The 18,189-nt window shown below is 38.6% G+C and overlaps 1 protein-coding gene across 5 annotated transcripts in view; it reads right to left on the bottom strand.

The window, feature by feature from the left end:
- The window catches only part of TMEM182 (transmembrane protein 182), a 228,475-nt gene that overhangs the window by 207,719 nt on the left and 2,567 nt on the right, over positions 1-18,189 (bottom strand). For 3 of the 5 annotated variants that reach the window (XR_004352992.1, XR_004352991.1, XM_032653589.1), the window contains exons 2-3: positions 2,146-2,245; positions 394-492 (exon numbers count right to left, since the gene is read on the bottom strand). Coding sequence is in view for 3 of the 5 variants with exons in the window: in XM_032653589.1 (XP_032509480.1) it covers positions 394-436 (43 nt within the window). In the remaining 2 variants the exon portion in view is untranslated. Of the gene's footprint in view, positions 1-393; positions 493-2,145; positions 2,246-2,483; positions 2,828-18,189 lie in introns of those variants that run through there. The other 2 variants (XM_032653588.1, XM_032653591.1) reach the window with 2 other exon arrangements.

The following is an 18,189-nucleotide window of genomic DNA, read 5'->3' as shown; positions in this document are numbered from 1 at the left end:
TTATATGTAACAACTGCAAAAAAATGTTTTAAAATCAGGGTGTATATTACAATATTTTCCATTGTAAGACCAGTTTTACATCTTAAGGAGCAGTTCTTCCTGATGTACACCACTACTTTCATATCAGAAAACACACTTTAAAAAAAATTATCTTTATAAGTAGAAAGCAAATTACAATGGCTTTAATTTTAGACCAAAGTTGTATTTTATTAAGATTATAAATGGTGTTTTAAAAACGGCATCTTATTATTTTATATATAACAGACTGATATCAAAAAACATGTTGAAATTAAAAATGTTAAATTATTTTTTACTCGCCCACAGAAATGCTGTGGTGGGCATCTTTCAGAAAGAAAGGCCCCTCTCAGGGGCCTTGAGGAAAGAGGTACTTACTAACTGCAGAGTCATAGGAGGTCGAGTTGTGCTCTCCTCTCATGAAGGGATATGGCGACAGGTAAGCATGCGTGCAGTTCTTCAATGGTGGCTGATTGGCTAGGAAGGAGAACAAAAAAAGGCATTTGTTACTGAGGAGCTGAGTGAAGGTTTGTTCCTAACAGAAGAGAAATACAGGATCTGGGGGTACACAAGCAAAATAAAACTATAGGTTAGATCGACAAATTCAGAGAATTATTGAATAAGGGAGGAAACTTCCTTAAAAACCTCATATGGTAAATAAAGCACAGGGGACCTGGAAAGTGGATTCATTTAAAACATCTAGCTCATGACCTAATTCAAGGGAGAGAACGCCCTTAATATCACCCTAAAATTGAAAGCACCAGATTTCATTCATTTTCACAACTATATTCTCCAATTCCTAACATAATGCCTAGCACATAGTATGTATTCCAAAAATAGTCATTTAAAAATCTAATAAATTTAGATTTAACCTTTATTGGTTCTAATTAATAGAAAATTTCTTCTATATTCTATTTTCAGGGAAAAGATGTAAATGATAGACCATACAAGTTAATAGTTCAAGTACATTTTTAGCATTTGAAGAAACCACAAGAAAGAACTTTAATGTTGTTTGAAACCTTGAAGATTTCATCATATACCCTCTAAGGAGTAAAATACTCTTCCCTTCTCTAAGTCTTGGCAAACTCTTCCTCTTGCAAAGTCTGACCTACTCCACTTTACCAAAGTCTAAATAACCTTCACTGGCAGATCACAGGCTTATTCTCCTCCCTCAAATGACAATCAGAAACTCTATGAAATATTTCTCTCAAAATGCCATTTCATCATTACTTTGTTCCTTTTACATATGCCATTTACCGTTGACTCGTCTTCTGTGATCTCATATTTGTACGTTATATTCCATGATCTTGACTGTTGTTTAAATACCATACTTTGATTTATCACAGGAGCATTTTGATAAGAAGACTGGTAATTTCAACCCACAATAAGTCTGAGGGTAATAAACAGTTCTTGCATTGCTGGATGCAGTAAGATAAAGGCTAGCTATTTTCAGTGAATTGATTTTCAAAGATTAACACAATATAGAAAAAGCAGTTGAAAGAATGCATCACATTTTTAAGGAGCTATTCTACTTCAAAAAAGAACTTTAAAGTTTCTATGAGAGAATGAAAACATCAAAAGCAAAGCGTTTCTTAATATTGCCCACAAACTTGGTTTAAGCCCAAATAGAGCAAGCTTTCATCTGCCACTGCTGATCACTGTTTTGTTATAAAGAAGATTTTTTTAAACTTTGAAGCTATTAATATAAAATAATACATCTTTAATTCTGGATTTTTAAACTTGGGATTTCAAGCCCCCCCAAATAGCCAAAAGAAATAAAAGCATTTATTCGCAACATAGCAATAATAGACACTCGAAAAAAATACTATAGATAATATCTGTTTTGTTTGTTAGGGTTGGTATATTTTAAACATGAGCAAGGAAACAGCGGATTATTCAATTCTGCCATAAGTATTCAGACTCCAATTTCATGTTAGAGAATAAAATAATTATTCCTATAGCCATTTCTACTTAATAAAAAGGAATCACTTTATGAACATTTGGAAGATATCCTATTGAGATTCTACAACTAAGAATCCAATCCTATTTTATAAGTGACATGCACCAAATGAGAAACTGTTCACTTTTATTTTAAAGCCAAGGGGGAAAATAAAGCTGAATTCCACTTACTGTACCAGAACTGCCAGATATTGGAATCATTCTCTTCCACAATCCCATTAAACCAACATCTCCAGAAGAATCCTTCATGGTGGAAAGTGACGTTTTCTATCTGTACAGAACGCAAATGAAGTAACTTGCCGTCAACACAAGGAACATAATCTAAACAGTTACCTCCAGGAAATTTTTTAAGCAATGTATTTTTTCCTAAGTAATGATGATCAGTAGCTTTCTACATATCTCTTCTATGAAGAAATAGACATTCCACTACCATTTTCGGATTTCAAGAGGATACATAAAGCTATGCTCATTACTATCGAGTACAACAATATTTTGAAGAAGAAACGCACATTCTGTTCACCTGAACACTTTCCCACTTCAGTCGCAAGAAGCCAGTAATCTGATCCAAAAGCCACCAAAAAGAGTAAAACCCCCAAAGCACCAAAGAGAGCCCCAAAGAAGATGGCAATATTTAGTCTCATTTTCAATTCACTGGTTTCCCTTTAAATAAAATAAGAAAATAAAAAATAGCTAACACCTAGCTCCTCAACCAAAAAGAATAAAGATTTTTGAATAGGCAGAATCTTCTTGAGAAGTGTCTCTTAGCTTCTGTTTTGGTGGCTTCGCACTCGCACCCAGCCGGTGGATTTGTATTGCCTTTGCTCTCCCCTGGAGGGACTCCAGCCCAGCAGCTGAGAATGGCTGACTATTTTAGGATACTGATTGAGGAGCTGTCTCTCTCCCATGGGGATCAAAAAATAACTGACCTTCCCCTGACTGTGGAGGGCAGTATCAGGAGCTAGCCAGAATCATCGTTACTGCTTCTGGGTAATCCATAGAAGTGGAAAGAAGACGGAATGGTATGAGGTCATTGACGGCACTGGCCCAAAGTCTTAAGTGTCTGAACAAGCTCCTCTTCATCCAGAATGACCATTACAAATCCAAAGACACTGAAGACTCTCTTTGAAGATATATAAACCGCAGCTATAAAGAACCACAAAGACCTCTCTTGGATATAACTGAAGTTGTAATTAATATCTTAATCCTTTTTGGATATTTGTGGGATATAAAATAATTAGTGGGTTGACAGATCTAACGTAACAGCAAGTACAATTCAGGTTTTAACTTATACACTCATAAGTGTATTTAAAAGATCAAGAATATGGTAACACAAACTACTTAAAGTAGAAAAAAATACTTTTATGTAGCATACACTATGACATAAAAACAGCACTTTATATATAGCAGCTCCCAGATCTTGTACAAGTTATTCCAAATAATCATCTCAAAAGTGGACTAATGAAAAAAAAGCCTCAAAAATATATTACTTTCTGGATTAGGATGAAAGAATATGGTCTACTTTTTGTTTCCTTCATTTTAAATATTCAACCTCCTCAAAATATGGATCTTACCTGATACCCATACAAGTCACCAAATAGCAATGAATCTATACTTTCTTCATGTCTATCCTCTATAGCTCACTTCGTTTTTGTTCCATGTCTAAACATGCCCGAGAGCATTTTTTTAAGTATTTGTGTAATATTTTAAAACTTTCAGTCTCTATGGCTACTATTTTTTATAATCCCAGTTGTGACACGGGTCACTGCAACTTCTCAAGAGTCATCTGAACTCTACCGACTTCCTTCACCACTTCTGTTTGACATGGGATAGATCCTTAGATAATGAAATTCGCAAGGGCAAAAAGACAACTCCTTAGTAAGGATGTAGGGCCTTGACCAGCTCCAGCTATATGCAATCAGAAGTGCCCAAGAGTCATGAATGGAATTCTAAGTCATAGAATCTTTTTTTTTTGAATTTTATTTCATTTTTTTATATAGCAGGTTCTTGTTATCTATTTTATACATATTAGTGTATGTATGTCCATCCCAATCTCTCCCAGTTCATCCCACCACCACCACCCCACATACTTTCCCCCCTTGGCGTCCATACGTTTGTTCTCTACATCTGTGTCTCTGTTTCTGCCTTGCAAACCCGTTCATCTGTACCATTTTTCTAGATTCCACATATATGTGTTAATATACGATATTTGTTTTTCTCTTTCTTACTTCACTAAGTCATAGAATCAGTGACTGTGAGGGTTAAATGGAATTTGAGAGTACATCTGTGCTGATCCCTCATCTAATGCTCAAATCTCCTTTATAAGATTCTGCAGATCAACAAGCCATGCCATTTTCAGCCATTTCATTTACGGACATCAATAATGTCCACAGCTCTGCCTTAATTTCTGCCCCAAACTCCTTCCCTAAAGGTTCCAGTCTTAATCGTATTCTGTCCTCCAAGGCTGTATAGCACGTTTAAACTCTGTCGTATGACAGAGCTTTCTGATATTTTGAAGAAGCAATCATTTCGTGCCTCCCTCAAACCCCACTCCACCCCTTAATATAGGTCTTCATTTTTCTAAGCTAAACATCCCATTCCTTTAAACATCCCTTAGATTGGAACAACTCCCAATCTCCTTGCCGTTCTGATTCTTTGCTACAATCTGCAAGTATTTGATTGAGGTGAGGCATAGCGAAATATTCCGGGTAGAATCTAACGAAGTTAATATCACCACCTTTCTTATTTGGATGCTGTGATGAGCAGAATAACGGGTTCCCAAAGATGTCCATACCCTAATCCTAAATATAATCACGTAATCTGTGAATGTGTTACCTTACATAGCAATATCCTGGATTATACAGGTTGACCCAATCTAATCACATAAATCCTTAAAAGAAAAGTAGAGACTCTTTCCTGACAGTACTCAGAGAAAGAAATGTGACCACAGAAAAAGGGTTGGAGAGTCGCTGGTTTAAAAATGTAGGAAAGAGACCACACGCCAAGGATTGTGGGCAGCTTCTAGAGGATGGAAGAGGGAATAAAACAGATTCTCTCCAAGAGCCTCCAGGAAGGAATGTTGCCCTACCAATACCTTGACTTTGGGGATTTCTGACCTCTGGAACTGCAGGATAGTAAATCTGAGTTGTTTTTAAGCCACTGACTTTGTGTTAATTTGTTATACTGTTACAGCAGCAATAGGAAACTAACAAAGATGCTGTTCTATAATTAATACAATATAAGATCAAATTAAGGGGGTTTTTGTTGGGGGCGGGGGAATGCATCTTCAAGAAGTGCTTACTGAGAACTTGCGAGGGTCCACGCATTTTATCAGATACGCAGGGCCTTACCTTGAGGAGTTCATGAGCTAGTGAGAAAAAAAGATTCTTCAGAATGAGGTACCTAAGGTTACAATAAGCTTCTGGCCGCCCCAGTCACAGCCTCCTGCTCAGCCACACACACCCTCCCAAGACGACTGTGGTTGTGGTTTTGCAGCTTTACTGTAGGTGACAATGCTGTTGTTTGCAGAGGAAGAGGAATCCTTTTAGGAAGGTTGTATTTATTTTATTTATATTGTAATGACATGTAAAAATCTATGCATTAATACTAAATCTTTAACACACACACATTCACAAACACACACACAAACAACTGGATTGTTAAAATAAGTAGAAAGAGTGCAGGATCTATTATTGCTACAGTTCATCTCAATTTTGGTTTCGGTCACAAACAAAAAATCGTCTTTCTGGATGAGGTCTATCAACTAATATTTTTTCACCATGTTTTGGTGTATCCAAAAAGGTATAAGTATCATTATCAAAATGTATATTTATCAAAGCAGCTACTAATGTAACCAATCTAATTGTTTCCAACCATTCGAGAAAGATATCATAGACTACTTCCGACATCATCAAACTGAACTCCTTTAGCTCAGTTATCCTCAGTGCTTCTCACAGTGCTTGACACACAAGGGGCACTAAGATAAAAAGAAAAATCCATTTGTACTAGGACTCTTGGCTGTAATACAAATACGTAGCTTCCTGAGCTAGCCAACTGCTAATCCATCAAGAAGAAATGGCTCTGATCTGGCCTGCTGTTTGTGAAACTTGGAGAAGTGGATTTTAGCAGGGTCTGTGCTTCCTCTGTAGATAACCTCCCTATCAAACTACCACTGGCATTTTTCACAGAACTAGAACAAAAAATTTCACAATTTGTATGGAAACACAAAAGACCCCGAATAGCCAAAGCAACCTTGAGAACAAAAAACGGAGCTGGAGGAATCAGGATCCCTGACTTCAGACTATACTACAAAGCTACAGTAATCAAGACAGTATGGTACTGGCACAAAAACAGAAAGATAGATCAATGGAACAGGATAGAAAGCCCAGAGATAAACCCACGCACATATGGTCACCTTGTCTTTGATAAAGGAGGCAGGAATGTACAGTGGAGAAAGGACAGCCTCTTCAATAAGTGGTGCTGGGAAAACTGGACAGGTACATGTAAAAGTATGAGATTAGAACACTCCCTAACACCATACACAAAAATAAGCTCAAAATGGACTAAAGATCTAAATGTAAGGCCAGAAACTATCAAACTCTTAGAGGAAAACATAGGCAGAACACTCTACGACATAAATCACAGCAAGATCCTTTTTGACCCACCTCCTAGAGAAATGGAAATAAAAACAAAAATAAACAACTGGGACCTAATGAAACTTCAAAGCTTTTGTACAGCAAAAGAAACCATAAACAAGACCAAAAGACAACCCTCAGAATGGAAGAAAATATTTGTAAATGAAGCAACTGACAAAGGATTAATCTCCAAAACTTACAAGCAGCTCATGCAGCTCGATAACAAAAAAACAAACAACCCAATCCAAAAATGAGCAGAAGATCTAAATAGACATTTCTCCAAAGAAGATATACAGATTGCCAACAAACACATGAAAGAATGCTCAACATCATTAATCATTAGAGAAATGCAAATCAAAACTACAATGAGGGGCTTCCCTGGTGGCGCAGTGGTTGAAAGTCCGCCTGCCAATGCAGGGGACACGGGTTCGTGCCCCAGTCTGGGAAGATCCCACATGCCACAGAGTGGCTGGACCTATGAGCCACGGCCGCTGAGCCTGTATGTCCAGAGCCTGTGCTCCACAACGGGAGAGGCCACAACAGTGAGAGGCCCGCGTACTGCAAAAAAAAACAAAAACAAAAAAAACCAAAAAAACTACAATGAGATATCATCTCACACTGGTCAGAATGGCCATCATCAAAAATCTAGAAACAATAAATGCTGGAGAGGGTGCGGAGAAAAGGGAACACTCTTGCACTGCTGGTGGGAATGTGAATTGGTACAGCCACTATGGAGAACAGTATGGAGGTTCCTTAAAAAACTACAAATAGAGCTACCATATGACCCAGCAATCCCACTACTGGGCATATACCCTGAGAAAACCAGAATTCAAAAAGAGTCACGTACCAAAATGTTCATTGCAGCTCTACTTACAATAGCCAGGAGATAGAAGCAACCTAAGTGTCCATCATCGGATGAATGGATAAAGAAGATATGGCACATATATACAATGGAATATTACTCAGCCATAAAAAGAAACGAAATTGAGTTATTTGTAGTGAGGTGGATGGACCTAGAGTCTGTCATACAGAGTGAAGTAAGTCAGAAAGAGAAAGACAAATACTGTATGCTAACACATATATATGGAATCTAAGAGAAAAAAATGTCATGAAGAACCTAGGGGTAGGACAGGAATAAAGACACAGACCTACTAGAGAATGGACTTGAGCATATGGGGAGGGAGAAGGGTAAGCTGTGACAAAGTGAGAGATTGGCATGGACATATATACACTACCAAACGTAAAATAGATAGCTGGTGGCAAGCAGCCGCATAGCACAGGGAGATCAGCACAGTGCTTTGTGACCACCTAGCAGGGTGGGATAGGTAGAGTGGGAGGGAGGGAGACACAAGAGGGAAGAGATATAGGAACTTATGTATAACTGATTCACTTTGTTATAAAGCAGAAACTAACACACCATTGTAAAGCAATTATACTCCAATAAAGATGTAAAAAAAAAAAAAGAATCCATAGTAGACTCTTATTTAGAAATAAAATAGAACTATCCAGAGGTCAAAAAGTATCTTTCTTTAGAAAACCGGACCATTTGTCTACCATTTGAAACTCCTAATTTACCATGATTCCTAAAATGCTCCCAACAATCATTCAGTATCTCTTCCCCAAGTTCTCTCGGCAGCTTAAAAAACTGTCTATACTCCAGGGTGATTGTTAAACAGCTGCTGTGTCCTCATGATCTCTTTACAAATTCAGACGTTGGATCTTTTCCCTTTCAGCCTCTTTTCTAGACCAGATGATGAGGGGAGACAGACATACCTTAGCACCAACCTCAACTCACAGTAATCCTATAATAGAACAACTCCATTGCTACTGTACGTGCCCACTCCTTTAGAGAATACTGAATCTGTTTTACGCTGCTATGCTTGTCACAGTGAATCTGCAAGAGCACAAGCATAAGCATGGTGTCTCAGGTTCAATCCTGTGGGAGACCTTGATGGTCAGAAATGTAAATGGAGGTGAATGATAATAACTAATACTCATGAGCATCTACTGTGTAGCAGACACCATCCCAAGCATATTAGATGCCTTGAGTACAAGTAAGTCTTCAGTAGGTAGAATATGAAATAATCCATGTCTTGGGTGGGAATTTCAGCATCTAAAGGTCTTCTTGGTAGGAGTTAAAGATGTTGCTGGTCACAGGTAGAAGGCCAGAGGTAAGCAAAGAGAGCTCTGCATGGGGTCCCACTGCCAAAGGCAATTCACAATAATTTGTTTATAACTTTCAGTCTGTCCTCTGGATCCCTGAGGCTCCATGAGAAGGCAACATGGCTGACTGAGAACCAGGAAATGACCCTCCAGGACCTGGTGAACCTGGGACAAGAACAGGAACTGTAGGGACCAGCTCTCATTCCCACGTTCTCCCTTGTTACTGGTATCTCAGAACGAGTATTTCATTGAATTAAGAAGAGGTGGACTTTCCTTTCACAGATGACTGATATTGGGCAAATGGTTCAACTCTCTGAGTCTCTGAGGGTTTTTTTTTTTTAAATTGGAGTATAATTGCTTTACAATGGTGTGTTAGTTTCTGCTTTATAACAAAGTAAATCAGCTATACATATACATATATCCCTATATCCCCTCCCTCTTGCGTCTCCCTCCCTCCCACCGTCCCTAAGGATGGCACTCTTCTGAGACATTATGTCTGTTAACCTGTTCATTCTCACGACTCCCAGTGTACAAGCCAGGAGACCGAAGCGCAGTGACATACGCCCCCGCCCAGGGTTGCCTAGGCGGGAGGTGGGGCTGGCACGTGGTTAGCATGCACTGAGTGTTGTCTTAATGAATGAACAGGGAGGTATTTAGGACAGGTTTCTCTGAGTTTTTTTAATACGGAAAACGGGAACAACGCTTCAGCAGATGATCGGGGGTATCAAGTAAGAGGACGTGCATCAGACGAGCTGGTGCATCACACACGTTAGGCTTCTCTTCTATCCTGCCTTTAGCTGGGGATCATTCTTGATGGAAAAAATATATTTTTAAAAAGAAAAGAAAATAAAACTCCCGATGCTAGCATCCCAGATCTGACTCAGGTTTATTCCCACAGGCTAACTTCTCACCAAGGGCTCCCAGCCCTCCTCTCACCCATACACACCATCCTCCCTCCTAGGTCACCAGCAGTTCCCCAAATCTCTGCCCATTCTGCTCCCCTCAGATGAGAAGTCCCTTCTCTTCCTCCTAGCTGGTGAACTCTTCATTAATCCATTCCACGAACATTCACCATTATGCTACGGTGTGCAGTATGTTCTTCTAAGTGTTGAGTTACCATCAGCACTCTCCAAGGAGACTGTATTATACACCCTATACCACTTTCCCATATATTTAACTACACTCCTGCCCTTCTAGACAGTTGTCAGTTCCTGTGTCTTGAAAAAAACTGGGTCGAGAAATTTTGTTCAATGAATAAATTAATAATGAATGAACAAATGTCCCACGGACAATCTGCCCCATTATCCTTCAAGATGTTACTGGGGACACTGGTCCCAACATCTACAGTGTCCCATTATGAAGACCTGGAGGAAATTTCTGGATGCTAAAAAAGTGTTGTGTTTCCACAGAGCACTACTGTTATTTTTCATCTTAGAGACACTATACTTGATTCATTTGACAAATGCATATCACTTGCCTGTTCTAAGACAGGGTGCTGTGTCCTAGAACCGTGACAGTGAATAAAATGTGCTCTCTACCCTCAACGAGCTTAATTCTCATGGCACTGAGAGTACTTTTCTTCATTTTGGTACCTGGAAAGCTCAGGGGCAAATGTGCAAAAGGCGACGTCCCAGCTTCCTGCTTCCCTCCCCTACCCTGACTTCCTTAGTTTCCTTTCTGTGTGCCCCTGACTTTCTCTCTCTCACACACATATTTTTAACCTATTATTTTGTATGTGTTTATGTAAGCAGCTTCAAATACTTTTGAGAACATAAAGACTAAACAGTGAAGCAAACAAACATAGACACTTTGTGAAATCAGATATGAGAAGTCACCATGTATCAGTTGCGTTTTGCCATTCTGAAAGATCCATGAATTCTCTGTTCATCCCTGCCTTTTTTCCCGTCATTATGATTATTTCTACTGTCATAATTTCACTTGGCAATCCGCCTGACTTCCTGGAAATAGCATCCCCTTTAGAGTCTCTTGTCATTGAGAGAAATTATGGCAAAAATGTTTTTAATTTTTCAATCTAAAAAATTTGTAGTCAACCTTTCAAAATCTTGAGGATACAAAGATCATTAGCATTCCAAGGTGGTGTGGTAAATTTTTTTTTAACAGATTAAATAAAACTTGACAACCAAAGGCTAGATGACCATAGACAATGGAAGGCTTTGCCTATTTTGATTAAATGTCTTTTTATTTAGTTAACTGTGCTTTTTTATCGATAAATACACTAAAACTTAGCAGAAATCCCAAACCATGCTTAATTTGTGAGTGATAAGGAGCAAAATATTTTTTTCTAAGGTCATAATTTCTAATCTTGATATTGTAATAGTCTTAATTATCTCAAAGTATCTAATGAAACTATCTAAACATTCTCCAAAAAAATTAATTCTGGTTCACTTTAGTTTAAAAAAAACACGACAATGGCTCACCATCCAAAAGTGCTGAACAAATGTGTAAACAAATATACAAATCAAACTTTCAGAAAACTGGAGTGGTTTTTTGGAGATTTTCGGGTAAATTCTTTTTTGTCTTAGAATAAAATATTGCAGAACCACAATACTTATCTGCCATTCCAACATCCAAACTTTCTGAAAACCAAAAGCTTTTGGCAAAGCAAACCTGATTGGCATGAGGGCGCACATAAGCTATCGTGTGAATTCTTACGTATTTGACTTCACAAGCATGAATGTGTTGGATTACAGGGCTCGCCAGGTTCCACGGGGGGTGTTAAGTAATGTACGGTATATGCATGTTGCTACTTTTTCAAAATCCTCAAAATTCTGAGTTCTAAATACACCTGGCCCTCAAGGTTACGTATAAGGTTACATACAAGGTCCTCAAGGTTACATATAAGGGACTGTGGGCCCACAGTCCTAGACACAAGACAATAGACTAAATGATGACCCTAAAATTAATTGTTTTCCCTTTGATCACTATTGAAACAGATTTTTCCTGCCCATGAACCATTACTATATGTCTCTGTGACTCTAATGACCTTTGTAAATCTGTTTTGTGTTACGGTTCTTGGTTCTCGTGTGTCACCCTCCCTGCTACCTCCCCCATCCAACAATACGACAATAGGACCACAATCTGGAATTTTAAGAGATTATTTTCACAAGCCTTCTCATCTTACACAGAGTACAGGAACAACAAATAAACTCTTTGGGGATGATAAGAGGTTCTGTTTTTGTTTACTGCTACATCCCTAACACCTAGCACAATGCTTTATGTACGTGCTCAGTAAAAACTTAGCTGACCAAGTAGCAATCTTACTGAGTTGAATTAAATTGGGTTGAACATTGCCATCTTCTGGCCACAGTAAAAAATTGCATTCCATGGTCCACTGGTCCACTGGGATTTTTATATAATGCAAATATTGTAGAACAAGGATTTGCTATTGGGATTTTTATATCACACAAATACTGTAGTGAAAGGATTTTCTATTTTCACAGGATATGATGCTGAACAGCCTTAACTAAGATGGTGCCATCAAAGTACCAAGGCCCTGATAAATAGCTTATGCTGAACACACTGTATCAGGATCCACAGGCTCATTCACTTCATTAATGTGGGCAATTTACACTCCACTAAATTGAGAGCTACTTACACAAGTAACTCAAACAAAGGGAGTTATATTACAAAAATATCTTTCACTTTGTAAAAGTGTCCGATGCCTAGCTCCAAGTTCAATTCCCATAAAGAACTCTTAGTGCACTCAAGTGCATTAACTCTTGAAAGGCACAAAAAACTTGGAACTTATTTTTTTAAAAACCTGCCTTCAATTGCAATCAACACAGAAAAAAACATTTCAGAAACAAAACTGAGGACAAAGGGGAAATTTTCTGATACATGAAAATAGAAATGAAAATTATGTAACCATAGGAATGTATTATATAAAGAAATACACATTTAACGATTATAATTTTGATTTAATTTACTCATCCCTTTGTCTCGTTGTATTTCTTTCTGAGGGTACACGTATATTCCATATACCAGAAGCCTGTGAATGAAAAGGTTCCCCTCTCTGGTCTCCTGGTTGTCAAAGTTGCACACTTGACTTGAGTCTTAAGCTAGAGAAAGACACTTTTATTTATCCTTGGCTCTGGGGATGTTGCCTTCCCCTTAAATACCTTTGCCACTGGGTCTTTCTTTATTTGTAAAGATGAAGATGGACTTTTACATTTCCATTCCTAAGACTTTTCCAAGAAGGGATTTGTGAAAAGCTCAAATGAGCCCCAGGTCTGTGAGCCAGCACAGGTCGACCTCAAAGGAAAGACAATCCAATTCATGAGAGAGTGTGGAAGGCAGGAAGAGACACACCCGTGTGACCTTAGTGCCCCCTGAGGGTCTCGTCCGTCGGGGGAAAGTAGCTGGTGTTGCATTGGTGTGAAATTACAGTCAGAACACAGGCAGAGGGTCTGATCGCTGCAGGTGCTACAGACTTCTCTTCATGTCCCGCTCAGCCAAGTCCCTTAAGTTCTATTTAATTTAATCACACGTGTGGTAAGGGGTTAAGGGAGGACTTATCAGCATACTCAAATAGCACAAAAGCTAAATAATAAAAAAGACAACAGCGACAAAATAATAACACCCAGCACTCACTTTGTCCTGAGCATTAGTCTAAGAGCTTTGGGCTTATTAAGCCATTTACCCTCCACAACAACCCACTGTGGTAAGTGCTGTGGTTTCCCCCATTTCATCATCGAGAAAATCAAGGCAACTCTGAATCTCTCTATGGCAGAGTTCGTTATTGCGGACTGATTTGTTACTCTTCCCCAAATTCATCTGTTGAATCCCTGACCACCACTGTGACTACATATGGAATCAGGACCCATGAGGAGGCAATTCCGGTTAAATGAGGTTGTAAGGGTGAGGCCTTAACGTGTCACCCCAGAACACAGAGATAAAGTCAAGAGTTAGATGCTCTAGGCAGATCTCAGTTCAGCATCAGTTGTCAAAGAAATACTACAATGGGGAAAAAGCAATAAGGCTTCCATTTCCATCTTGGAGTTTATAGAGAACTGGGCAGAGCATTCTGCCACCTTCCCTGCAAGTAAAAGGTGAGACTAACTTCAAATGCATGACTTTTCTTGAACCCATGGGAGAATCAAGGTCTCAAGTAAACAATCAACTAACTTGTGTTTCTGAGGAAAACTTGTCTTTCTTCTGTGGGAAGAAAAGGGACCCAAGCTTTGGGGAAATGCAGAATGGCAAGCATGTAAGTTCCTAAGAATATTCAGCTAAAAAGTTCTAATGATTTGCATTTCCCTAATAATTAGTGATGCTGAGCATCTTCTCATGTGCCTCTTGGCCATCTGCATGGCTTCCTTGGTGAAATGTCTACTTAGGTCTTCTGCCCATTTTTTAACTGGATTGCTTGTTTTTTTGATATTGAGCTCCATGAGCTGTTTGTATATTTTGGAGATTAATCCTTTGTCTGTTGTTTCATTTGCAAATATTTTCTCCCATTCTGAGGGTTGTCTTTTTGTCTTGTTTATGGTTTCCTTTGCTGTGCAAAGGCTTTTAAGAGTAATTAAGTCCTATTTTGGAATATTACTCAGCCATAAAAAGAAACGAAATTGAGTTATTTGTAGTGAGGTGGATGGACCTAGAGTCTGTCATACAGAGTGAAGTAAGTCAGAAAGAGAAAAACAAATACCGTAGGCTAACGCATATAAATGGAATCTAAAAAAAAAAAAAAAAAATGGTACTGATGAACCTAGTTGCAGGGCAGGAATAAAGAGGCAGACACAGAGAATGGACTTGAGGACATGGGGTGGGAAGGTGAAGCTGGGGCGAAATGAGAGTAGCATCGACATATATACACTACTGAATGTAAAATAGTTGGCTGGTGGGAAGCAGCTGCATAGCACAGGGAGATCGGCTCGGTGCTTTGTGACCACCTAGAGGGGTGGGATAGGGAGGGTGGGAGGGAGGCTCAAGAGAGAGGGGATATGTGTATGCATATAGCTGATTCACTTTGTTGTACAACAGAAACTAACACGGTATTGTGAAGCAGTTGTACTCCAATAAAGATCTATTAAAAAAAAAGGTCTAATGAATCAATACAGGCCAAGTGTGGTCAGCATGAAGACCCTGCAGGTCCCAATAAAGGAGGATTTGATCAGCTTACTTTTTCTCAACAATCCTTGAGATCCTTTCCCATCTTGGTATTGGCTGGGAGAGCAGAAAAGCAGGCACTGCCAAACCACTGACCTCTCTCCCCTATGGAACAAAAGCCTTAATCTTCATGGGGAAGAGCAACAAAATTGTCACATTAGGGCACTGGTGGAAACCCTCTGTGGCTGAGTAAGACAAGAGGTTAATAAAACAAGAAAGAAAGGGATAGAGAGAGAAAGAAAGGAAGGAAAGAAGGGAGGGAGGAGAAACTTTCTCCCCCTGAGAGAGAAGCAGGAATGTGCACAGAGCATGGAGAATTGTAGTGAAACTACTCTGTATGAATCCATAATGGTGGATACAGATCCTGGTACATTTGTCCAAACCCACAGAATATGTAACACCGAGAGTGAACCCTTAAGTAAGCAATGGACTCTGGGGGATATAACTACCAGTCAGTGTAGGTTCCCTGACTATAAAAAACATACCACGGTGGTGCAGGACGCTGATAATCAGGGAGGCTGGGTTTGTGTGTGTGGATACAGAGGATATATGGGAACTCTCTGTATTTCATGCTCAATTTTTCTGTGAACCTAAAACTGTTCTAAATAATAAAGTCTACTAAAAAAAAACAACCAAAAAAAAACCTCTGTCCCTAAGAGAGGAGCTGGAATATGTGATGCCAGGCCCAGCACTACAGCTGAAAGAGGGATGGGAGCATTTGTGAAGGCTGCACCCCCAAGACTCAGGTTTGCAGGGCCCGTCTAAGACAGAGCCTGGCTGAGACACAGTTATCGGAGAATGCTCCCCTCCCCTGCCGGCCACCAACATGCCAACATGGGTCAAGTACAAAAAACAGTGGAATACACCTAGAACTGTAACAGAAATTCGGCACCACGGGCATTAGGTACTGGATAATTCTGTTGTGGAGGGTGGGGTGCTGCCCTATGAGTTGTAGGCTATTCATCAGTATCTCTAGTCTCTATTCACTAGACGCCAGTAGCACACCTCAAATTCAAAGATGTTCCAGGCAGCGCCAAATGTCCCCAGGAGGCAAAATCACCGTAGTTGAGAAACACTGCACTAGAGAAAGGTCAAGCGTATGGTGTCTGGAGGGCAACCACGGCAACAACAAACTACAATCTCAGACCACTCTCGACCAGATTAACACACACCCTCACAGTGAAGGACTGGCAGGAGGCAAAGTGTGTGTATATATATGTAATAGTATTATTTCACTATTACTGTCCTATACAACATGCCAAGCTTTCAACAAAATATTACAGGAATGTGAAAAGCAAGAAAAACCAGTCTGAGTTCTACTTCCAGAATGACAGCCAGGGCAGTTCCACGGATCCATTCCCCGGTGAAACTAGTATAACTCGTGAAATCTATTTAAAACATCTGACCATTTAAAGTCTAAGAAAATTGTCCTAAAAGCAAAGAGCAAATGAAGAAACATTTATTCAAAAAAATCTACTTAAATTTTGACAAGAACAGCAAGAGTCCTTTGACATTTTAGCCATGGCCCACTCCCTCCTTATCTCGCAAAATTTACAAAAAATAGTAATTCACAATAGACTACAGGCCTAAATGTAAGAGCTAAAACCATATAACTCTTAGTAGAAAACACGGGTATAAATATTCATGATCATTAATTAGGCAATGGTTTCTTATATGTCACAGCAAAAGCACAGCAATACAAAAATTAGATAAACTGGACATTAGCAAAATAAACTTTTGTTCATTAGTGGACACTATCAAGTAGGTGAAAAAATAACCCTCGACTGGGAGAAAGATTTGCAAAGTATATATATCTGATAAAGGACTCGTATCTAGAATATATAAAGAACTCTTACAACTCAATAATAAAAAGACAAACAACCATTTTAGAAATGGGCAAAGTGTCTGAACAGACATTTCTTCAAAGAAGATATGCAAATGACCCATAAGCACATGAAAAGATGCTCAATATTATCGCCCATCAGGGAAATGTAAATCCACAATCATTAGATAACAAGTGTTGATGAGGATGTCGAGAAATTAGAACACTCATATATTGCCGGTAGAAAACAGTTTGACAGTTCCTCCATGTTTAAATGTAAAGTTACCAAATGACCTAGAAGCTCCACTGTGAGAGAAATGAAAACATATATCTACACAAAAACTTGTACACAAATGTTCATAGCAGCATTATTCATAATATCCAAAAATTGGAAACAACCCAAATGTCCATCAACTAATGAAGGAATAAATAATATGTGGTATAACCACACAATGAATGTTATTTAGCATCCATGCTACCATATGGATGAACTATGAAATCATTATACTAAGAGAAAAAAAGTCACAAAGGAACACATATTACATAATTCCATGCATTCTGAAATATCCAGAATAAGCAAATGTAGAGTCAGAAAGTACATTAGTGGTTACCTAAGCTTTGGAGGGCTGGGGGTTTGGAGGGTTATGCTTAAGATGTGCAGGTTTTCTTTTTGGAGTGATTAAGATATTTGAAAATTGATTTTTGTGATGGTTGCACAATTCTGTAAATATTTTAGAAGTTATTGAATTACACATGTTAAATAGGTTGATTGTGTAGTATGTGAATTATATCTCAGTAATGTTGTTTAAAAAAAAAGAAAGAAAAAACACAGTCTGAAGAGACAAAGCAATCGTCATAACCAAACCCAGATATGACACAGATGTTGAAATTATCACACAATAAAATTAAAATAATTATGATAAATATGTTAAAGATTATGTTGGAAAAGGTAGACAATATTTAAGACCAGATAGGCATCTTCAGCAGAAATGTAAACTGTAAGAAAAAAATCAAATGCAAATTCTAGATATCAAAACACAATAACAGAGATGGTGATTGTCTTTGACAATTTCATCAGCAGACTGAACACAGACAAGGGAAGAATCAGTGAACTTGAAGACAGATCAATAGAAATTATCCCAGCTGAAATATGAAAAGAAAAAAAGAGTGAAAGAAAAAACTAAACAGAACACATCATTCAAGGTCTAATGGGTAATAGCATTAGGTCATGCTACTGCATCACTGGAGTCCCGGAAGTACAAGGCAGAAAATGGGGCAGAGAAGTATCTGAAGAAATATGGCTGAAAATGTTCCTAAATGAGAAACACAGCAAATAACAGATCAAAGAAACTCAGACAGTATAAAGCAGGATTAATACCAAAGTAGAAAAAGCACACAAGTAGGCCTATCATATTCAAACTGCTGAATATCAAAGAAAAAGATAAAATCTTAGAGGCAGCCAGAGGGAAA

This window comes from Phocoena sinus, chromosome 13 (assembly GCF_008692025.1).
Source record: "Phocoena sinus isolate mPhoSin1 chromosome 13, mPhoSin1.pri, whole genome shotgun sequence".
Taxonomy (NCBI): domain Eukaryota; kingdom Metazoa; phylum Chordata; class Mammalia; order Artiodactyla; family Phocoenidae; genus Phocoena; species Phocoena sinus.
Note: the sequence above shows the minus strand (reverse complement) of the source record. Positions and strands in the feature narration are given on the sequence as shown.